At 40.8% G+C, this 24797-nt stretch overlaps 1 protein-coding gene across 1 annotated transcript; it reads right to left on the bottom strand.

The window, feature by feature from the left end:
• Positions 1–705: 705 nt before the first annotated feature.
• Positions 706–23357, bottom strand: smad4.S (SMAD family member 4, gene 1 S homeolog). The gene is made up of 12 exons (XM_018244594.2): positions 23141–23357; positions 14789–15109; positions 13471–13645; positions 12528–12557; positions 10914–11132; positions 9849–9965; positions 8440–8553; positions 7215–7265; positions 6603–6786; positions 5730–5898; positions 2735–2873; positions 706–1152 (listed from the first exon to the last, which is right to left on the bottom strand). The coding sequence occupies exons 2-12, from the start codon at positions 15026–15028 to the stop codon at positions 941–943; spliced, it is 1650 nt and encodes a 549-aa protein (XP_018100083.1). The 5' UTR covers positions 15029–15109; positions 23141–23357; the 3' UTR covers positions 706–940.
• Positions 23358–24797: the final 1440 nt, after the last annotated feature.

Here is a 24797-nt window from a genome sequence, read left to right as displayed (position 1 = left end):
TCTTAAGCTGGCCATAGACGCAAAGATCCGATTGTACGAATCGAGTCTTAAGCTGGCCATAGACGCAAAGATCCGATTGTACGAATCGAGGATTCGTACGATTTTCGGACCATGTGGAGAGACCCGTCATTTTTCGTCCGGCAGAGATCAGTCGTTAGAAAATTTCTGTTGGCTGCCGATAATATCTCTGCGTGTATTGCCGATCGTACGATTTTCAGAGGGAGACTGTCACCAGCTTTGTCGGACATAGATATCGTACGATTGCTGTCAGGGGCAGAACATTGGCTGATCTGTTCTTTAACTACTTTATTTGATCCGACTGGTAAGACTTTGATCTGATTGGTTAGTGGCAGGTCAGGAGAAAGGGAAGTCCGATCGTACGATGATTCGTACGATTGGATCTTTGCATCTATGGCCAGGTTTAGACAGCATTGTAAATTGCAAGTGAGAAAGAAGCAGGACTGGAAAACAAATCATTCAAGAACTATAAAAAGGAAGACCAGTTGAAAGTTGCTAAGAATAGATATTTTAGAAGAAACTCAAAAGGTTTAACATGAAGCTAAACTTTCCCCTTTACCAACCAGATAGTAGTCCAAATGTCATAGTAATGGCACAAAACCAGGCCTTATAAATAAAAAAAGGGAATAAATTCTGGCAATTATTTACCCCAGCCCCCATAGTCCGTATGCCCTGGAATACACAGCATCATGTAAAGGTCAGGGGGTAAACTAGCGCAGTGTAAACAGGAGAATTGCGACTCAATAAAAAGAGGAAATAATACATTTGTATTTACTTTACCCTGGGTTGGAGCGAGTAAGCAGATGAAGAAGATACGTATATTTATATATTTATATATATTCATGTTACAGAGGTCATGTGACAGTCCTCCCATCCTATTAATGTACTCGTTACATTAGCAATGGTGCCTGGCTGTGATTGGTCAGTCCAGAGGCTGTGGATCAGCAATGGGCATTGTGTGGAGGACTTCGTCCAGCAGCTGCAGAGCGCGGTGCAGGTGAATTTCTATCCAGCAGGGGGTCTCCTTAATGCTCTGCCGCGGGTAATCGGGTCCCCAGCCTTTAACAAAACTCATCCTCAAGATACACAGCCTGCGCAAATCATCCACTCCGATTCCTGCTGCCGCTGACAGACCTGAAGAGATGAGAGTAAAGCAGGTTTCACTTATAGAGAATAAATAAAGCGAGGAGGTGGGGGAACAATCAGTATTTCAATATCAAAGGCTACAATTAAGGGGAGAACTCCACATTGCGACTCAAGCCGACTGCTCAACATGCGACGAAACGAATGCGACGTGTTAGATGTTCTGTAGATACAGGAAGTAAAGGAGAAATCACAGGTAAGAACTACATTTATCCAACTGTCGGATGAAAACGCGTGCATCAGTCACTTCCTGTATCTACAGAACATCTGGCACGTCGCATTCGTTTTGTCGCATGTCAACCTGTCAGCTCGAGCCGCACCATGGAGTTCTACCCTAAGTGAGAAGCACAAAGTGATTTTTGTACCCAATGTTTTTGCAGTAATATTTGCCTGTTTGTGGTTTGTCTGAGGGTGCCAGTCATACATCCTTTGGAGAATGGAGATTCCCTCCTCAAGCTGTAAGCATAAGGTATGTACACCTGGACCCCATGTTGTTACTGTTAATCCCTAACTTTCAGGCCTTTCTTATAATACCTTTAAAGGAGAACTAAATCCTAAAACTGAATATGATTAAAATGCCATATTTTATATACTGGACTTAATGCACCAGCCTAAAGTTTCAGCTTATTAAATGAGAATTCAATAAAAAAAATCCTACCCCCCTACCCTAAGTAGACCCCCACTCCACCCCCCCAGCCTAGCTGCTAACCTGGGGAAATGTCCCTAACTTTTTAGGGATTCAGGGATCACAGTTCACTGCAGCTATCTTCCGGGTCTTCGGTAATCAGGGACTGAGACCGGCAAAGAAATAGACGGAAATTGCCGAAGCGCCGGAAGAAGACACGAAGACCTGGAAGATGGCTGCCGTGAACTGCAATCCCTGAATCTGCAGAGGGGTAAGTAAAAAGTTAGGAGCATTTCCCCGGGTTTGCAGCTAGGCTGGGAGGAGGAGGGAGGAAGGGGAGTCTACGTAGGGTAGGGTTTTTTTTTAGTTAAGGGTTGAATTATCCTTTAATAGCAGCAATGATCCAGGACTTCAAACTTGTCACAGGGGGTCACCATCTTGGAAAGTGTCTGTGACACTCACATGCTCAGTGGGCTCTGATTGGCTGTTGAGAAGCTAAGCTTAGGGCTCGTCAGTAATTATCCAGCAGAAAATGAGCTTCCCTGGCTGTAATATAAGCTAATGCTACAGGTTTGCTGATTATTCAATTCTGATGCTAATTGCACTGGTTTCTGTGCTGCCATGTAGTAATTATGTGTATTAATTACTAATCAGCCTTATATTGTGACATTTCTATTCTATATGTACTGTATATTCTGAGTGGCTCCCTAAGCTCAGTTAGTGACAGCAGCACAGAGCATGTGCAGTGAATCAGCAAAAAAGAAGATGGGGAGCTACTGGGGCATCTTTGGAGACACAGATCTTTACTGCTAAAGGGCTGTGATTGCCTTGGGCTGGTACAGAAGCACAAAACATGTACAACATTTCTACCTACTTCTTTAGTTAAGCTTTAGTTCTCCTTTAATACACCTCCACCCTCTGAAAAGTCTGGACTTCAGCAATACTTACTAATAGCCGGGGCTATTCCCCCCACAGACCCGGGTCCTGGGATGTTGCCTGCCACGGCGGCTGCTTGCGCTGCAGCTGCTGCTTGTGCGGTTGCAGCTTGTTGTTGCATTTGCCGGTGGCACTGGCGTAAATCAAACACCTGAAACAGGAAGCAGAAACCACAGCATTAGTCACATAAAAGCAGACAATGGTTGCAACCTTTTCACCGAGTTTTTTTGCCACCGTGTTTTCCAGTAAACAACATGGTGTACATGGCAACATTCTAAGGCAATCTGCAAATGTTTGTGTTTGTTCTGCATCACTCAAGCTCAGCAATTACCAGGTTGTTAGAGGGGTATTTACTCTAGGAACCAGCATTCTGTGTATAATTATGTGATTTGTCTTCCCAGTGTATACGCTTATATATATTGTACTTTTATGCACTGTACAGGGTTGCAGCTCCTTAAAGGGGAAGTAAAGTGAAAAATAGAATAAGGCTAGAAATGTTGTATTTTGTATACTAAACATAAACTTACTGCACCACAAGCCTAATCAAACAAATGATTTATGCTTTCAAAGTTGGCCACAGGGGGTCACCATCTTGTAACTTTGTTATACATCTTTGCAAGAACAAGACTGTGCACATGCTCAGTGTAGTCTGGGCTGCTTAGGGATCGTCATAAATGATCAAAACAGCACAAGTGAAATAATATCTGCCAGAAGCCGATACAGCAAGACTGATTAATAATCAGAACATACAGACTGCACTGGGTCCTGTGTTGTCATGTAATCTAATGTGGATTTTATAGTTTTTGTATTTTTTAATAAAAACTTTCTCCAACGCTGCAGAACCAGTGGCTCCAGCAAAATAATCCTCCAAATAGAATCCCAGTTTATCTGTTTAAATCTGGCTCCATGATCTTTGTCCCTGCAGCTGGAGTTGGAAACAGTAAATGGGATGTAAAGGCAAAAATAAAATCCAATACAAATCTCTACACAGTCACCGACTGCGCTACAGGGAAACAAACAAAGCTGCTTGAGTTCTGCATGGCTGGGAAATAAGGCGTGGGCTCCCCCTGCTGTTCATAAGTATGATTGTTTCCCTGCAGAGCAGTTAGGGACCGTCTGACAATTCCTATCCACAGCAGTAAATGAAGGGAGAATTTCACTGCAACTGTCCGGTTTCTTATAAAAACGGTACATATTTCATAATTTAAATATATTGGAGATGGGTTTCTTTTTCATTAAAGAAAGTAAAAATGGGATTTTATTTTTTTTCCTTACACGCCCTTTAAAGGATAAGTAAACCTTTAAAATAAGAGAATGCAAAATTGATAAGGGTGCTATTTTAAGAACTTTTGTCATTTACATTCAATATTTATTTTCTTTGAATTCCAAGATAATAAAGGATACCTTGAAGATATAGTTGGTGAAACAGTCCAAGGTAGACGCAGAACTTTGCTGCAAAAACTCTTTATTCACACATGTTTCGAGCAAAATTGCCCCTTGTCAAGTTGACAAGGGGCAATTTTGCTCGAAACATGTTGTGTGAATAAAGAGTTTTTGAAGCAAAGTTCTGCGTCTACCTTGGACTGTTTCACCAACTATATCTTCAATTGAACGCTAGTACCAAGGACGAGGTACAGAAACAGACCATACAGGTTAGAAAAAATTGAGGGGATAAGCACCACAGCCAGTGGAAACAAAAGAAGCTTTCTAATAAAGGATACCGTATATACTCGAGTATAAGCCGTCCCGAGTATAAGCCGAGGTACCTAATTTTACCTCCAAAAACTGGGAAAGCTTATTGACTCGAGTATAAGCCTAGGGTGAGAAATGCAGCAGCTTCTGGTAAGTTTCAATCAAAAAATTGAGGGTTTCTGCTCCCATTGGAGGTGCCGGCGTCTCGTTTTTGGATGCCGGCGAATATTCTTGGAGACTATTCTTGGACGCCGGCGACTATTCTTAGGCTCCGGCGACTATTCTTAGACGCCGGCGACCGTTTTTGCGCTTGACCCGAGTATAAGCCGAGGTAGAGTTTTTCAGCATATTTTGGGGGCTGAAAAACTCAGCTTATACTCGAGTATATACGGTACATGTACAATTAATATGAATGAATTTTGTTCCAAAGCACCACCTGCTGGTCAGTTTCCCACCAGTCTTACTACCAAGTAAATCAAGTTGCTGCTCTGATGTTCTTCTGCTTAGGCAAGATGTAATTTTATTCCTAAGCAGAAGAACATCAGAGCAGCCTCTTTCTCCTGACAACTTCCTTGACTACTTGGTGGTCAGACTGGTGGGAAACTGACCAGCAGGTGGTGCTTTGGAACAAAAAGTTGAATAGTATCCTCATCAATTTTATAAACTAACAAGTCAAAAACAATACAAAGTAAATAATGAAACCAATTGAAAATTGCTCAGAATAGGTTCATGGATAATAAAGGATATTTTTACCTTCATATTAAACACATTAGGCTACAACCTGCATACAGACAGAGTAGATTCAGCAGAACAGAGCAATAAAGTGTCCCTTAAAGGGGTTGTTCACCTTTGAGTTAACTGTTAGTTTGATGTAGAGTGATATTCCGAGACAACTTGCAAGTGGTTTTCATTTTTTATTATTTGTGTTTTTTGAGTTATTTAGCTTTTTATTCAGTAGCTCTCCAGTTTGCCGTTTCAGCAATCTGGTTACTAGGGTCCAAATTCCCCAAGCAACCATGCACTGATTTGAATAAGAGACTGGAAAATGAATAGGAGAGACCTGAACAGAAAGAAGAGTAATAAAAAGTAGCAGTAACAATACATGTGCAGCCCTACAGAGCATTTGTTTTCAGATGGGGTCACTGACCCCCATCTGAGAGCTGGAAAATGTCAGAAGAAGGCAAATAATTAAAAAAAAAAAAAGTGAAGACCAATTGAACATTTGCTTAGAAATGGGCATTCTATAACATACTAAAAGTTACCTTAAAAGTGAACCAACCCTTTAAAGCATGTGGTTTATCAATTTCCCCATTACCTTAATATATGCGCTGGGATAAATTTTGTGCACAGCATCCCCTGGTGCCCTTCCAGCTTCTCTGTCTAGGTAGTAGCTCTGGACAAACACTGCGTGATCACTGAGACAGCGAACCCAGACATCGCCCTCTCCTTTACATTCCAGCTGAACACCTTTTCCTATATGTAACCTATAGGGCCATGGAAAGGACCAAAAAAACAAAAAAAAAAAACTGAATCAGTAATACAAAGCCATGACATTTTAAATCTCATATATATAAGTCTTGATAAAGGTTCTAGAAGGGGGACCGAAACATCGGCCTGTTTTTTAATTAACTTAAATAGAATGATGTTTTTTTAAATAACCTACTGACTGGTTCCCAGTGTGCACTCACTTGCGGATTGTTATATATACACATATATATACACACACACACATATATATATATAGGAAGTAGCAAAAAGAGTCCGCACACACAGGACTTGAGTGAGAAAATAAATTTGTCGTTTATTCAACGTTTCGGCCCAGTCACAGTCAGTGAAGACGGCTTCCTGCATATGCAAATTAGGGGTGGGAAGGGGAAACATTTTTTACATCCTTGTTTTGTGACAAAAAACCCCCACAAAATTTCCCTCCCCGCTCCTAATTTGCATATGCAAATTAAGATTCGGTTCAGCTGGGCAGAAGGATTCGCCCGAATCACGAACTGAATCCTGGATTATTATTAATAACTTGATTATTTCAAAAATGGGTATTTAATTGATTATATTTAGAAAACTTTTACTTCGTTATGATGAAGCTTATATTAAATTTTCATTTTTGTGATAGTTCCCCTTTAAAGACAATTATCACTGAGCATGACAACACATACTGTCCAAAAGAAAGATGACATACCTTGCCCTCTCAATGGCTTCTGTTCTGTGAACATTGGAAAGCTGGCCTAAACAAAACCGATCACCCCCAGATGGGTCCACATAACCATCAACTGTGACGATGGGACAGCTTGCGGGAACTTTAAAGGTCTCTCCCACTTGAACGTCCATTTCAAAGTAGGCAATGGAGCACCAATAATCAGGAGCTGTCAAAATGAAAAGTACTTTAAATATGTGCACCTATTTCTGGGCATTTCACATAGTGATGCACTATGGATTCAGCCGAACCCCCGAATCATTTGTTACAGATTCAGCCGAATACCGAACCAAACCCGAATTTGCATATGCAAATTACGGGTGAGAAAGGGGAAACATTTTTACTTCCTTGTTTTGTGACAAAAAGTCACACAATTTACCTCCCGCCCCTAATTTGCATATGCAAATTAGGATTCAGTTCCGCCGGGCAGAAGAATTAGACCGAATTCGAATCCTGCTGAAAAGGTCGAATCCCGAACTGAATCCTAGATTCATTGCATCCCTAATTTCACCCCCCCCCCCCAACAATAAATAAAATGTGTGCTGTTGTCAAAGTGCTCCTGACCCAAAAACACAAGAATTAGTTAACAAAACTTACCGGGGTGATTTGAGATTGGTGGCTGAAATGCAAGTTCATTATGAACAGGCCCTGCAAAGAAAACATTGATAGGATGTTAGAAGGTGTAAAAAAGAATGTTAACGTTTCGGGTACATTCTAAATTTTAACAAGAACCTGTGATATATAAGCTTGCCAAGCACAGGGACTTGGTATAACCCATTTCCTGAAGAGCAGAAAGAGCACCTTTGAAGGATAAGTAAACCTTTAAAATAAGTGAATGCAAAATTGATGAGAGTGCTATTCTAAGCACTTTTGTCATTAACATTCATTATTTAGTTTCTTTTTTATTCCAAGATATTAAGGGATACATGTACTGTTAATATGAATTAATTTTGTTACAACAGCACCACCTGCTGGTCAGTTTCCCACCAGTCTGACCACCAAGTAGTCAAGGAAGTTGTCAGGAGAAAGAAAAAGGCTGCTCTGATGTTCTTCTGCTTAGGAATAAAATTAGAAACCTTTCTCAAATCTTTCCTAAGCAGAAGAACATCAGAGCAGCCTCTTTCTTTCTCCTGACAACTAAATAATAAATGTAAATTGCAAAAGTTCATAGAATAGCACCCTCATCAATTTTACATTCACTTATTTTAAAGGTTAACTTATCCTTTAAAGTAACTTTTAGTATGTTATAGAACAATCGATTCTAAGCAACTTAATTGGTTTTCATTATTTTTTTTTATTTTTTTTAGGTTTTATAGTTATTTGTCTTTTTCTTCTGATTTTTTGCAGCTTTCAAATGGGAGTCGCTGTCCCCTTCTAAAAACAAATGCTCTGTAAAGCTACAAATGTATTGTTATTGTTACTATGTATTACTTATTTAAATCAATGCATGGTTGCTAGGGTAATTTGGGCCCTAGTTACCAGATTGCTTAAAATGCAAATTGAGGAGGTGCTGAATAAAATGTTAAATAACTCACAAACCTTCAATAATAAAAAATGAAATTGCAAATTATCTCAGAATATCCCTCTCTACATCATACTAAAAAGGTGAACAAAGTGAAAAATAATAATTTCTTCAATTACCCCACATCCTATATGTTCAGCTATTCAGATACTAATCAATGTAGTAACACTATTTTATATAGAACTTATTACTACTTGCTTTGACTGTAGGTCCCTACCAGAAATGTAGAAATGAAAAGAATTATTAAAGAGTGGATGAGTCTGGCTCATGTGCCAAAAGAACATTGGAAAATAAACTTACAGTAATGTCCAGGATGGGGCATGGGTGGGTGATGCTGAAGATGTCCGTTCGGATGGTGAGACATATTAGGTGTGTAAGCTGCTGTTCTACTTCCAGTCCAGGTTGTAGTACTGTCTATAATGTCAGACAGAAGATGGTTACTACACTGGCCCTTGCTTATTGCTGCCCTATTTGCCATAGGTAAGTAATATGTCTCACAGATGGTGTGGCTCTCAGCATAATGCTGGGATGGGTGTCCATGCAACAAATGGAAGATAAAAGCTCTACTTCGATGTATCATGGCATGATAGGGCTAAACCAAAACATCAGCCAGTGGGTTCAGGTGTTTCGACATGAGAGAGAAATGTAAATGCAGCCAAGTTTGTTTATAGAATGCAAAAATAATACTGACTGATACGAGATTTCTCATAATCCATTGGGTTAAAGGGATTCTGTCATGATTTTTATGATGTCGTTATTTCAAAATTACACTGCAAATAATTCACTCTACAATATAAAATTTCATTCCTGAACCAGCAAGTGTATTTAGTTGTAATATTGGTGTGTAGGTGCATCTCAGGTCATTTTGCCTGGTCATGTGCTTTCAGAAAGAGCCAGCACTTTAGGATGGAACTGCTTTCTGGCAGGCTGTTGTTTCTCCTACTCAATGTAACTGAATGTGTCTCAGTGGGACCTGGATTTTACTGTTGAGTGCTGTTCTTAGATCTACCAGGCAGCTGTTATCTTGTGTTAGGGAGCAGCTATCTGGTTATATAAACAACAATGGGTGGAGGGCACTCCAATTAAAATGTTTTTTGAAAGAGGAGCAACATTAGCCCCAGACTACTCCCAAAAAGTGGCCACAGATATGCTATTGTAGATATAGATGGCGTGCACACTCCAAAAGCAATCATTACCATATTCACAGTGGTATTCTTAAAAAAAATTCTTTATGTAATATAAATGCATCCACAGATTTACTTCATACAATCAATTTGAATCAAGAATATTAACATATTAAATATTATATTTTTTTGAGCATTTACATACCACCAATTCGTAATGTGTTTACCAAGTCAAACAAGTGAGCCTTTATCAAGCTGTTATCTGCTTACCTTATCATTGTTCAGGCTGCTGGAGGATGAGGGAGGGTGATATCACTCCAACTTACAGTAAGGCAGTAAAGAGTGACTGAAGTCTATCAGAGCACAAGTCACATGACTGGGGGCGGGCAGCTGGGAAACTGACAATATGTCTAGCCCCATGTCAGATTTCACAATTACATTTAAAAAAAAATCAGTTTGCTCTTTTGAGAATTGGATTTCAGTGCAGAATTAAGCTGGAGCAGCTCTATTAACGGATACGTTTTGAAAATTTTCCCCATCACAGTATCCCTTTTAAAGTTCACCAACCACAATCAGAGCACTTACTATGATGATATGTTGCTGGCTGAGCGCTGAAGCCATTTTGCGTCCCTTGTGGAGGTACAGGAGCAATGGAGAGCAGTCCATCGTTGTGAGTCGCTGCCAGTAAACTCACTGATTGGCCTAGGGAAAACACATGTTTGTTGCATATTCACTCAATCACAGTTCATAATGACAGGACATGGATTGTTCCTCAGTATAACAGTCTAAGTGCACTTATACAATGAACACAAATATATGGACACTTGACCAATATGGTGCTCTCACATACGGTGTATATTTATCAAAGAGCGTCCTTTAGAGATCTCCACAGTCCTCTACAGTGAAATACTGCCACTCTCCATTCATTTCTATGGGATTTTGAAAGGCGTATTTATCAAAGGGTGAATTTTCACTTTCACCCATTGATAAATACTCTTGGCAGTGGCAGTATTTCACTGTAGAGGACTGTGGAGATCTCTAAAGTCACTCTTTGATAAATATAGCCCATAGAGTCAAGGCAGTCCTAACCTTGCTTTGTCTCAATCTGGTTTCCTATTCATAAAAAAGGAGGAATGTCCCTCATAGCACACACACTGGTGCAGTCAAATAATAATAGAGGTATATCCAGTAAACCGTTATCCCGAAAGCTCCGAATTAAAGAAAGGCCGTCTTCCCATAGACTCCATTATAACTAATAATCAAATTTTTTTTTTAAATGAATCCCTTTTTCTGTGTAATAATAAAACAGTAGCCTGTACTTGATCCCAACTAAGATATAATTAATCCTTATTGGAAGCAAAACCACCATATTGGGTTTATTTAATGTTTATATGATTATCTAGTAGATTCAATGTATGAAGATCCAAACTACAGAAAGATCCCTTATCCGGAAACCCCCAGGTCTCGAGCCTTCTGGATAACAGGTCCCATACCTGTACTTTACGAATACTTTGGTACCCCCCTGTGACCTCCTCTACCACAGGCACCATGTATATATAATAATAATAAATAATAATAAAAAGATGACGTGGCTATGAAAACACTACATGTAGTTCAATGGCCTCCATGCATCACTGAGGAAGGTCTTACTTGTTGATGGAACTGGAATGCTGGAGAAACTGGTGGGATTGGGTGTGCTGGGTTCACTGGGTGCCAGCAGGGATGGGTTGTTATAAGTTTCAGCGGAGGACCTGCTGCTTGGTGGGTGCTGAATGGTCTGAATTGAATGTCCGTCCCCTGCAGAAATGGACTGCTGTACTTCAGCATAGTCATGGCCATATTCATCCTTTACCAATAAGCTGGATGGGGCTAAAACAAAGGATAATGCAAAATAAATCATAAAAACCCACACTTCAAACATTAACAGCCACAAACAGATCATCTACAGTGTGACGTTTTATGGACACATGGAGTTAGCTCCCAATCAAGTCATTAAAGGGGACATGTCACCCTAAGAAATAATTCCAAATTCTTTGCTATCAATTTAGTTGAGCAAAATAAACTTTACTTACACTATATTTGTTATTTAAATTGTGTTTCCTTTAGTCTTGGAATTACACAATTACAGCGAGCAGGCACCATTTTGTGGACACTGTTATTAAGACAACATATATGTAAAGTATTCGGACTTGTGAAGATGAATTAAAGCTTCTTTATTTCTCAAAAGTTAGTGCATAATGTCCTTACATTATGCACGGTTAACTTTTGAAAAATAAAGAAGCTTTAATTCATCTTTACAAGTCGGAATACTTTACATATATGTTGCTGTGAGGAAGTTCCGTGGCCAGGGAACACGATACAGACATGTGATTGTCTTGAACCAATCAGCACAACACTGGTGAGAAAGTTGTATACTGTTATTAAGACAAATTGTGTATCACTACCAAAATCTTGTGTATGCACCAGAATGGGGGACCCAATGACCATGTGCAGTGCCCTACACAATTATAAAGCCTGAGAAGTGAAGGGGAAATGCGAGGAGAGCAGTGACATGTAGGAATTGCTGAATGGAAAGTGAAAGTAATCAGCTGCCCCGCCTCTATGCCTAATAACAAAACCACTTAGAACAGCCCGCTCATCAATTTTACATTCACTTATTTTAAAGGTTTACTTATCCTTTAAGGCGCAGCACAATACCTATGCTAGCACTGTTAAAATAAATACTCTGTTCCAATGTATTTTATTTTTGCTTCAATTAGAAAACAAAAAGGAAAGAACATTTTAAATAAAAGTGCCAGTATTCTAAGCCAAATCTGCTCTTTGGGACGGCCTATTGATAAATAGGGATGCACCGAATCCAAGATTCGGTTCAGAAAATGTTCCTGTTCCCACCCTTAATTTCGGTTCGTTATTGGCCAAATCTTTCGCAAAGGATTCGGGGGTTTGGCCGAATCCAAAATAGTGGATTCGGTGCAATCATAATGATAAGCACCCTTACATTACATTTCTATTTTGGGTTGCACCCCCTCCAACATCCACATGTACTTGCAAACTATCTTTATTCCCAGTATGTTACACATATATATCCAGTTTCTTTCCTAGTGTAATCGTAAAAGAATAACACACTTCTTTATGTCCTACAAATATCACAACAAATTATAGCGATCACTAACAAGGATGTATAGCATTAGTTTCCTTAAATTACAATTACTGAGAAAAATCATTAAAAAAGAAGAAAAAAAAAACCCTGAAATCATTACCTACCAGAACTCTGCAGCGTCAGCCCCGAAAGATCTACAAAGCAAACAGAAGGGTTAGTATCAGTATCCCTTTACCCAAGTCCTTAAAGAGGACTTGTCACGTAAAGAAATAATTCCAAATTAATTTCTATTGCATTTGTCAAGGAAACTAACTTTACTTATATTTTATAAATGAAAGTTCAAATTTGGATGAATTTTGTTACAATAGCGTCACCTGCTGATTAGTTTCCCACCAGTCTGACCACCAAGTAGTCAAGGAAGTTGTCAGGAGAAAGAATCTGATGTTCTTCTGCTTAGGAAAAAGCATTAGAAACTGTTCTCAAATCTCTTCCTTATTGGTCAGACTGGTGGGAAACTGACCAGCAGGTGGCGCTGTTGTAACAAAATTCATTCATATTAACTACACATGTATCCCTTAATATCTTGGAATTAAAAGAAAATAAACAAATGTAATTGACAAAAGTGCTTAGAATAGTTTTGCTAATAGACCAAAAGAAGAAACCTTGTTCAGTATAAAAACTGGGTAAATTGATAGGCCGTGCAAAATAAAAAATGTATCTAATATAGTTAGTTAGCCAAAAATGTAACGTATAAAGGCTGGAGTAACTGGATATCTAACATAATAGCCAGAACACTACTTCCTGCTTTTCAGCTCTCTTGGTCTCCACGGATTGGTTATCAGGCAGTAACCAATCAGAGACTTGAGGGAGGGCCACATGGATCATAACTGTTGCTTTTGAATCTGAGCTGAATGCTGAGGATCAATTGCAAACTCAGTGGACAGTTATGTCCCATGTGGCCCCCCTTATAGTCACTTACTAACTCAGAGTTAGAGAGCTGAAAACCAGGAAGTAGTGTTCTGCTCCTTTAAAAAAGCAGAGGGAACTATGGCTAGTAAGAGATACTTCTAATATATGGGTACTATATAACAGAAAGACAGCTCTTACCTATTCCAGGGGATACGACACGCTCGTAGTGGTAGGGATTCACACAGACACTGTCACATTTCAGATCAAAAGCATATTGACAGTACTTCACATGCTTCAGTTCATTCTTGTGAAGGTCTGGCCACCTCCACAGGCGTGCATAGATGACATGCGGGAAGCCTTTTCTACCGGCAACCTGTAAGCATGGATAAAAAAACATGAGATGGACATACTATATCTGATATTAGACTAGTATCTGACTGGGTTCCATTAAAAAGAGAAGGAAAGCTACTGAAGCAATGTATTGCCAATAGATTAAGCCACAATAGTGAAAGCTAGAACACTATATTTATTTTGCAGAATGCTTTACCATACCTGAGTAAACAGTTTTAGAAACTCTCTGTTTGTTTAGGATAGCAGCTGCCATATTAGCTTGCTGTGACATCACTTCCTGCCTGAGTCTTTCCCTGCTCACTCATAGCTCTGGGCTGAGATTACAGCAGGGAGGGGAGGAGGTGAGAGGATCAAACTGAGCTTGCTCAAGCCCTAGCCCTAGAGGTTTAAAGAAGAATTCAACCCGTAAAAAAACCAACCTACCCCCTACCCTGGGAAGACCCCCCCACCAGCCTACCTGCCCCCCCCCCCTGGGCAAATGCCCCTAATTTTTTTACTCACCCCTCCGTGCAGATTCTGGTCTCAGAGTTCACGGCAGCCATCTTCTTTTCTGGTGATCTTCCTGTATTGGCGTAATTTTCTGTGCATGTGCAGTTGGAGTAAATTTCTGGTCCCGAACAACTGCGTATGCGCCGAAAGTCACGAAAATGTTGAAAATTTCAGAATTTTCAGAAATTTTCGGGACTTTCGGCGAATGCGCAGTGGTTCGGGAGCAGAAATTTACTCAAACTGCGCATGCGCCTAAACTTCCGAAGAAAGAAGATGGCTGCCGTGAACTCCGAGGTGAGAATCTGCACGGAGGGGTGAGTAAAAAATTAGGGGCACCTGCCCGGGGGGGGGGGAAGGAGGGAGTGAAAAAGGAGCAAACTGAGCATGCTCAAGCCCAAGCCCTGGAGGTTTAAGCTGAAAACAGGAAGTCTGATACAGAAGCCCATGAGTACACAATAGAAGGAAAGAAATGTGATGTTTCTTTTGACAGAGGACTCAGAGCAGCATTACTTTGAGTGTTTACTGGTGTATTTATATAGACCTTTCTGATAAAGCTTAATTTTATAATTTCCTTCTCCAAGAAAGGATCACATAAAGCCAGGGAAAAGGTCTCACCACCCAGTGACAACCCAGTGCTTGTGTTCGTCCCCAATAAGGTTAATATCCATGAACTTGCCTGCAGCCGCCCATCTAATGTCCTCTGAATAGTGACACATTTACTGGGGTGTGCCCCGTTGGTGGTTATGGCTGTGATCAATGAATCCAGTTCATCCTTCTTCTCCTTCAGCTTTTTCACCAGGCTCTCAATGGCCCGCTTGGCAAATGTCTCGCTCTCCCCTCCTTGCCGATGGCACATCAGACTGTGCACGATGCTCAAGCAAGCGTCGTTACTCGTGGGGGTGTTTGCGATGGACATATTGTCAGTGGGATCCAGTTTGCTGCCCACGGAGACGCTGTAATGGGCACAAATGCTACGATTCCAACCGTTTGTTCAACTCTTTAAAATAAAACACAGACTGTCACACACTACTCCTGCAGTCATATTTGTACTTTAAATAGCCCAAAAGATGCTTATTTCCTTGCACTACTGAACTGTTTAATAGACATACTGCCCATAACAAGCTATAGTGCAGGGTCAGTCTTTATTAGAATTTTATTGCTACCTTAAAGGATAAGTAAACCTTTAAAATAAGTGAATGTAAAATTGATGAGGGGGCTATTCTATAGAACTTTTGTCATTTACATTCATTATTTATTTATTTTTCAATTCCAAGATATTAAGGGATACATGTACTGTTAATATGAATGAATTTAGTTACAACAGCGCCACCTGCTGGTCAGTTTCCCACCAGTCTGACCACCAAGTAGTCAAGGAAGTTGTCAGGAGAAGGAAAGAGGCTGCTCTGATGTTCTTCTGCTTAGGAAAGATTTGAAGAAAGGTTTCTAACTTCTTCTCTTTCTGCATCATTTGAAATCCTGGCAGGAGGGACTAAACACTGATGTTACAAATTGTAACAACTTCTCCACAGTTTACAGACAGCATGCAGGAACTACATAACCCACAATGCATTGCACTGGGATGTTCCTTTCCTTATTGAAATCCCGTGTACGGAACGCATTTTAGGACATCCTCTTGCCAAATACCGGTCCTCCATGCGATGTCCACGGCTTAGGGATCCCACATCGGGTGCTTTAACCGTCACTCATGCTCCAAATCTGCAGTCATACCTCCGTCCTCTACACTCCCTTCTCAGCCGTCAGCCATACGAACTCCGCCCTCAGCCCTCCGTCTTCCTCCCTCCCTGCTCAGCCTTCTATCCTCTTTCCTCAGCCTTCCGCTTTACCTGTTCATCCCTCCGCACTTCGCCCTCCCCCATCATAACTCATCTGTCAGTCTTCTCTCTAAGCTCCTAAAGTGGAGAACGAGCATTTTCAGTCCGAGAATGTGGAAATGTGTTTAAAACATCTCTATAATAATACTGGCGAAGTGCAGAGGGATGAAGAGGTAAAGCGGAAGGCTAAGTGCTGAGGGTAGAGGGGTGAGCAGGGAGGGACGAGAGCTGAAGGCAGAGGACTAAGGGAAAAGGGCGGAAGACGGAGGGCTGAGTTCATAAGGCTAAGAAGGGAGGGTAGAGGACGGAGGTATGACTGCAGATTTGGAGGATGAGCGACGGTTAAAGCACCTCATGCGGCATTCCTAAGCTGTAGGACATCGCATGGAGGACAGGTATTTCGCGGGGGGATGTCCTAAAATGCGTTCCGTACCCGCGTGCAGGGAGTTGTGGGGTTTGGAGTATGCAGGCTGATGGCTGTTTACAAAGTAACAGTAGTCAGACAGCTCCGCAAAGTAGTCAGACAGAGCGGCAGGGGGCTAGGCTTAGGGAACTGTCAGAAACCATTAAAAATCATTTAAAGTCTGCATATTTTTTAATGGATGTTTATTGCAAAGTTGCTTGAAATTATGTTTACTTTTCAAAAAGCTTAAGTTGTGTTTGTGTGGAGTTCCCCTTTAAGTAAAAGGCCTGTACTCAATTATAACACCACATCCATTGAACCATTCCGTCCCTTCTCCTCTATCAAACAGTTGTTGCCACCAAAGAGCCTCACCTCAACCATTTCCCCACTTATCCCACCTGTTCCCTAATAATTAGCAAGTTTAATTAGCAGTCTTTACTAGCTCCATCCACCACCCCAACAATCTGCCTCAGACTTGGCAGCTACAATGCTCAGTAGTCGCAGCGCTGGGCTCAGTAGCCATTACGTTACGAGAAGTAAACAAAAGGTAGCGAGTAGACAAGCACATGAAAGAGATGATTATATATAGATTAGCCACTAATGCAGCATTAGCACTTCCAGAGAAGAGCAGATTAGCAGATTACAATATGTGCCCACGGCTTGTCTCATACTTATTCACTATGCCCTTTAATTCTACTACTGCTTCTTGACAGGATTTAACATAGTTGGCGTCAACATTAAAGGGGAACTATCATGAAGATGAAAATGTATACTCATACTGAAATAAGAAATTTTATAAATACAATCAATTAAAAATTCTGCATTGTTTCTGAAATAATCAAGTTTATATTCACTATTCCTCTCTCAGCATCTGTTTCTCCTCTTTCTGTCTTCATGCAGGAGTTGGGTGTCAGACAAATGATTCAATATATCTTATAGGGGTGGATATATATAGCAGATGTATTAGAGATCACTCAAATTAACGGATTCCAGTACAAACAAAATTTAAAATAACGGCCTTGCATGTAGAGAGACATGATGTCTGGTGATTTTAATAGAGTGAGCTCTAATACATCTTCTAGGCAAAAAGAGCCCCCCCTATAAGATATATTGGATCTAACGGTCAATGAATATCTGACACCCATCTGCTGCATGAAGAGAGAATGAAGAGAAACAGATGCGGAGAGAGGAATATATACTTTTAGAACCAATGCAGTATACTTAATTGTTTGTATTTAGAAAACTTCTTATTTTAGTATGCTGAAGCTTATATTAAATTTTCATTTTCGCAATAGTTCCCCTTTAAACAGTAAAGCGAATTCATTCATTCAAAATTCTGCACTGTTTATAAAGAATAATCAATTTACTCTTCAGTATTTCACTGTCCTCAACCTGTCACTGTTCATGCGGAGGTCTGGGTCTCATTTAAATTTAAATAAAATTTTACATTTAAATGACAGGTAGGTCTAATACGTCTAGGGGGGCTCCCTCTCTTAGCAGAATAACTCAAATAACCAACTCCAGCACACACAAAAGGTAACACAATAACAGACTCTCGTGTTCTCAAACACAGAGAAACAGGATTTCCATTGGAGACGGTTATTTTAAAAAGGGAGCACCTAGGATAAGGGTGCAACCCCCCCCAAAGGATGTACTTGACCTAGCTGTCAATCAAAACCTGACTCTGCCTATTGTATGAAGACAGAATGAAGAGAGACGGTTGCTCAGAGGGGGGAGAGTAAGGAGTAACTTTATTAAACATCTTTGCAAGACCAAGACTATGCACATGCTCAGTGTGGTCTGGGCTTCAGTTGGCAGGTTAAGCTTAGGGATTGTCATAAATGTTTAAAACAGCACAAGTCAAATAATATCTGCCAGAAGCCGATACAGCAAGACTGATTAATGATCAGAATATACAGACTGCACTGGGTCTGTGGATACAAATCTCTACACAGTTTCAGGCTGCTCTACAGGGAAACAAACAAAGATGCTTGAGTTTTGGGAAGTAAGGCGGGGGCTCACCCCTGCCATTTGAAAGTATGATCGTTTCCCTGCAGAGCAGTTAGGGACCGCCTGAAGTTTCCAATCCGAGCTGTTAGAGCAAGTAAAACGAAGGGGGAATTTCACTTCACACAGTCAGGTTTATTATAAAAACAGTAGACATTTTTTTAACTAAAGTATATTGGAGATGGATTTCTTTTTCATTAAAGAAAGTAAAAATTGGATTTTATCTTTTTGCCTTTACATCCCCTTTAATAGTACACTGATGCTTCAAAGGGCTATGCCCATGAGCAACCACTTGGCAGAACCACAAGCTCACAAAGGAGTGTGCGGATTCTTCACCTTCCCTTCATCTGTAAACAAACAGAACACACATGGAAAACTCTGCAGCTTGGTCTATGCCAAAAATAACAGAAGAGGAAATTGTTTGGAGTCGGCAAAGCAATTGTGCAAAGGAAGACTCATCTGGATCAGAAGACTTTCTTTACCGCGGGGGGAGGATGCCATATACCCATACAATCTGCTGCCACGATTTCCCTTCTGGCACCACCAGATACAGATCAATATAAATACCGCATCGTCGCTAATGAAGAATTCTGCGTCATGGAACTAAAGAAATATAAACCTTTCATGGAATCTGATACATTAATGGATTGTGGACCCAAGGGAGTCTGATATGACCATCAGCCACATGCCACTTTCTATAGCCGTCTACAGACCAGATTTGTCAAAACCATGACTTTGCACAGACAGCAAAAGGAAGGAATCCATTAATCAAGCCAAGGCACGGATGGTTTTCATGCATTTTATGCTTATCTTTTTTTTTTTAATTGGAACTATCACAAAATAAAAATGTAATATAAGCTTCATCATACTGATATAAGAAACTTTATACATACAATCAATTAAATATTCTGTACTGTTTCTGAAATAATCAAGTTTATATTCACTATCCCTCTCTCAGCATCTGTTTCTCTTCATTCTCTCTTCATGCAGCAGTTGGGTGTCAGATATTCACTAACAGTTAGATCCAATATATCTTATAGGGGGGCTCCTTTCCCAGCAGATTTATTAGAGCTCACTCAAATAACTGATTCCAGCACAAAAAAAATCTAACAAAATAACTGCCTTTTGCACAAATCCTGCATGTAGAGAGACATGATGTCTGGTGAGTTTAATAGAGTGAGTTCTAATACATCTTCTAGGCAAAAGGAGCCCCCCTATAAGATATATTGGATCTAACTGTCAATTAATATCTGACACCCAACTGCTGAATGAAGACAGAATGAAGAGAAACAGATGCTGAGAGAGGGATAGTGAATATAAACTTGATTATTTCAGAAACAATACAGAATATTTAATTGATTGTATTTAGAAAGTTTCTTATTTCAGTATGCTGAAGCTTATATTAAATTTTCATTTCCGTGATAGTTCCCCTATAAGGTTTGATCTGTAGTAGTGGATACAGCACATATCTTGCATATCCATTGAAAGGAAGAAACAAAGGTACAGCACTAAGGCCCATAAAAAGTCAGTCTCCAATGCCACCCTAGAAGTATAGTAATTGTGTATTATCTAATCACAATAGATCAGATAACAGACCGTCCGCTGGCATCTCAAGAATGAGGCTGGCGTGTATTTAATATGACTTTGACTATGTCTCTGTTTCCTGAACTACTGTCAATCGACACAGCTTAGTCCTCGCCACTAAATCCGTGCACCAGCTATAATGTTTCACATTAGGGGGGAATCGTATCATGAATTCCAGCAAGGAACATTATGTACGGAATTCGATCAACTAATAACATCACTTCATATGCAGACATATTAAGGTGCACGAAAAGCTGAACCTTATCTCTACCACTGGCAACTTGCATTGCATACTAAGGACACAGAAAGGGTCTCACCACTAGCCATCCAAACATCAGTCCCCTTCATCTTTGCCTTGTGACAGAATGATTTTGGGTTCAGTGACACTCGGCTACTACAACTGTTGTTCCTCATAGGCACTCTTCAGTAACTTCTAATGTTCATATAGTTTACAGTAGGGGGTACATTATCCCTTATAATACATCAGTGATACTCAGAGTTCCCTGTATAACTCAGCCTGCAGCCTTGTGCCTTTATATGGTCACAGAACAACCCCTCAGTGACTTCTAATATCCTTATCATTTACAGTAGGGGGTAAATTATCCCTTATAATACATGAGTGATACTCAGAGTTCCCTGTATAAATCAGCCTGCAGCCTTGTGCCTTTATATGGTCACAGAACAACCACTCAGTGACTTCTAATATCCTTATCATTTACAGTAGGGGGTACATTATCCCTTATAATACATGAGTGATACTCAAGAGTTCCCTGTATAACTCAGCCTGCAGCCTTGTGCCTTTATATGGTCACAGAACAACCCCTCAGTGACTTCTAATATCCTTATCATTTACAGTAGGGGGTACATTATCCCTTATAATACACAAGTGATACTCAGAGTTCCCTGTATAACTCAGCCTGCAGCCTTGTGTCTTTATATGGACACAGAACAACCCCTCAGTGACTTCTAATATCCTTATCATTTACAGTAGGGGGTACATTATCCCTTATAATACACGAGTGATACTCAAGAGTTCCCTGTATAACTCAGCCTGCAGCCTTGTGCCTTTATATGGTCACAGAACAACCCCTCAGTGACTTCTAATATCCTTATCATTTACAGTAGGGGGTACATTATACCTTATAATACATGAGTAATACTCAGAGTTCCCTGTATAACTCAGCCTGCAGCCTTGTGTCTTTATATGGACACAGAACAACCCCTCAGTGACTTCTAATATCCTTATCATTTACAGTAGGGGGTACATTATCCCTTATAATACATGAGTAAGGGTCTTAAAAAGCCTCAGCACTTACTCCATCGTATAACTTTACTACAAAACATAGTAATAATTTACCTTTTACTATAGATTGTAGCATTAAAACACAAAAAAACAGTCTTTAGATTAGAAGTTATCAGGAAAAATTTTAAAAGCACTATTTGTCTGGCTGTTTATATTCTCTGTTGCCTCTGTCCCCTGAAACAATGTAGCAGAAGCAGAGCAACAAGTTTGGAGGGAAATGAACTGTTACATTGTAGCAAGAGAACTCGTACGTCATATAAAAACTACTCACCATATCCAGTCTAACAGTAAAACATATAACTGGTTGCTAGGAAGCCGCCCTATGCGAGAAGAGCAGTGAAATGGACCAATGTTTCTCACATTTATTTTTAAAGGGGAAGTAAAACCATGATAGTCATCGATTCCCTGCACAGTACCCCGTTCCCAAACCCACCCAGCACCCCAATACATAAACTGAAAGTGACACAGCGGGGATTGCAGTTGCCATGCCTGATTTTTTTTGGCTGTGATTAAAGGGGTTCTTCACATTTACGTTAACTTTTAGTATGATGTAAAGATTGATATTCTATTTGCATTAGGTTTTTATTATTTGTGTTTTTTTTTAAGTTATTTAGCTTTTTAATCAGTAGCTCATCAGTTTGTAATTTCCGTAATCTGGTTACTAGGGTCTAAATGACCCCAGCTACCATGCATTGATTTGAATAAGAGAAGAATACAAATAGGCGAAAGCCTGAATATAAAGGAGTGATTAAAAAGTAAAAATAACAATACATTAGTAGCCTTAGGGCAGAGACACACGTGGAGATTCAGTCACTTAATATCGCCTCTTCTTTGGGTGATTAATCTCCCCTAACTGCCTTCCCGCTGGGCGACTAATCTCCCCGAATCTCTACTTGTTTCTCTGCCCTTACAGAGCATTTGTTTTTAGATGGGGGTCAGTGACCCCTTTTAATAGCTGGATAGAGTCAGAGGAAAAAGGCAAACAAAGAAAAAAATTATGGCAACAAAGTTGCTTAGAAGGGCAGAGACTAGAAGGGCAGCTGCTATTTCGGGAGATTAATCTCCCAGCGACAAATCACTTCTTCTTCGGGCGACTAATCTTCCCGAACTGCCTCCCACAGGCTAGAATGTAAATCGCCGTTAGAATGGCACTCTGAGCGCTTCATTTTCCAAAGTCGTCCGAAGTTGCCTCACGCGGAAACTTCAGGCGACTTGGGAAAGCCAAAGTGATCAGAGTGCCAGCCCGCTGGTGATTTAGATTCTAGCCGGCGGGAGGCAGTTGGGGGAGATTAGTCGCCCTAAGAGGAAGCGATTTGTTGCTGGGAAATTAATCTCCAGAAATAGCTGCATGTGTCTCTGCCCTAAAAGTCAAATTAGAGGTGAACTACCACTTTAAGTATCTGAAACAAGAAAGGTTATTGAATAGGAAAATAAAGGCATTAGATCACATTTTAAATGGCCATAACAAAAAGAATTGAACCCCACAGTCAGGAGCAGCCTTGGCCTGGGAGCTTGCAATCAAGCAATAACAGTCTCCATTCATTTAAGTGCCACTCTGCAAAGGCTGCGGGAGATGGAAAATAACTAGAGGCTGTGGCTTCTAACTACAACTCCCATGAGTCTCTCTCTCTCAGCCTGCTGCATGTATCACGGCTTCCTGTATAGGGGCTGCTCAACTACAACTCCCATCAGTCTCTCTGAAGCAGGAAGTAGAATGGGTTCTCGGGAGGGAAGACTAGGCAAATGCACTGACTGGGGAGTGTGTGTGTCCCTGGAGCTCGTCCGCTCCCCATCCTCAGGCGGCAGGGCAGATACTCCTCACACGGCCCGACTACTACACTCCCAGGCGACTGCGGCCTAAACCCTCAGCATAATCTTTCTTCCCGCCCATTGCCTTACCGAATTGAAAGTGAAGTAAAACCTCCGTTGCTTCCGACAACCTCCCCTGCCCGCTCCACAGCGGCCCAGGCCGCGGACAACAAGAAGCCCCAGATACAGGCCGCGCGTGCGCACCAGCAACAACAGCAGCAGCGATTGAGCCTACATCCGGGGCACTGAGGTGGGTGGGGCCGACGTGTAGCGGGAAGTAGGAGGCGAGGCAGCAAGGAGAAAGGGAAAAAGCTGGTTTGGGAAAGAGGCGTGACTGTACCAGAAAGAGGCGTGGCATTAAAGGAATCGTGCGTCAATGGGCGGGACATAAGGAGTGACGTAGTGCTGCATTGTGGGAGAAGTGACAGTGTAGCGGATCTCTCCTTACTAAATGATACAGGCAGGGCTTCCACTAAAGCGTTACCAGACTTTCCCTAGTACCCGGGGCTGGGCCGCCATTAGAAATCACTGGGCCCACCCCAAGCCTCATCTCCAGATCCCGCCCACTCCATATCACCGTTAAAGGACCAGTAACATAAAGAAAAAAATTCCTTAGGAAACATTGAAAAAGAAACACCAAGACAATTGAAACTTTAGAATGTATAAAAGTACTTTAGAATGTATAAAAGTCTTTATTAAGAAGTAACTTACCGAAACTCCGCTTGCGCTCCTCTTCAGAAAAGGCGATCCATCGTTTTGCGCTCGATTCCTCCTCCTCCCTGCCTTCCTTATAGGAGATAGCCAGGGAGGAGAAATCAAGCGTCGCACAATGGATTGTCGCCTTTTCTGAAAAGTAGTGGTCATGAACCTGGGATGTAATAATATCCACTTATACCCTTAATGGGACTACACTAGGCAAATCCATAATGGAGACGGAGCTTGGAGTCCTTGTAGATAATAAACTTGTCTGTAGCAAGCAATGCCAGTCAGCAGCATCAAGGGCAAATAAGGTCTTGACTTGTATTAAATGGGACAGAGATTCACGGGAGGAGGGGGTCCCACTGTATAGAGCACTGGTAAGGCCCCATCTAGAATATGCCGTACAGTAAGGGATACATGTACTGTTAAAGTGATCCTGTCATCGGAAAACATGTTTTTTCAAAACACATCAGTTAATAGAGCTACTCCAGCAGAATTCTGCACTGAAATCCATTTCTCAAAAGAGCAAACCGATTTTTTTATATTCAATTTTGAAAACTGACATGGGGCTAGACATTTTGTCAATTTCCCAGCTGCCCCTGGTCATGTGACTTGTGCCTGCACTTTAGGAGAGAAAAGCTTTCTGGCAGGCTGCTGTTTTTCCTTCTCAATGTAACTGAATGTGTCTCAATGGGACTTGGATTTAACTATTGAGTGTTATTCTTAGATCTACCAGGCAGCTGTTATCTTGTGTTAGGGAGCTGCTATCTGGTTACCATCCCATTGTTCTTTTGTTTGGCTGCTGGGGGGGGGGGAAAGGGAGGGGGGTGATATCACTCCAACTTGCAGTACAGCAGTAAAGAGTGATTGAAGTTTATCAGAGCACAAGTCACATGACTTGGGGCAACTGGGAAATTGACAATATGTCTAGCCCCATGTCAGATTTGAAATTGAATTTAAAAAAGTCTGTTTGCTCTTTTGAGAAATGGATTTCAGTGCAGAATTCTGCTGGAGCAGCACTATTAACTGATTTTTGAAAAAAAATGTT

The sequence above is a fragment of the Xenopus laevis genome, chromosome 1S (genome assembly GCF_017654675.1).
Source record: "Xenopus laevis strain J_2021 chromosome 1S, Xenopus_laevis_v10.1, whole genome shotgun sequence".
Lineage (NCBI taxonomy): Eukaryota > Metazoa > Chordata > Amphibia > Anura > Pipidae > Xenopus > Xenopus laevis.
This window is presented reverse-complemented; position numbering and strand designations above follow the sequence as displayed.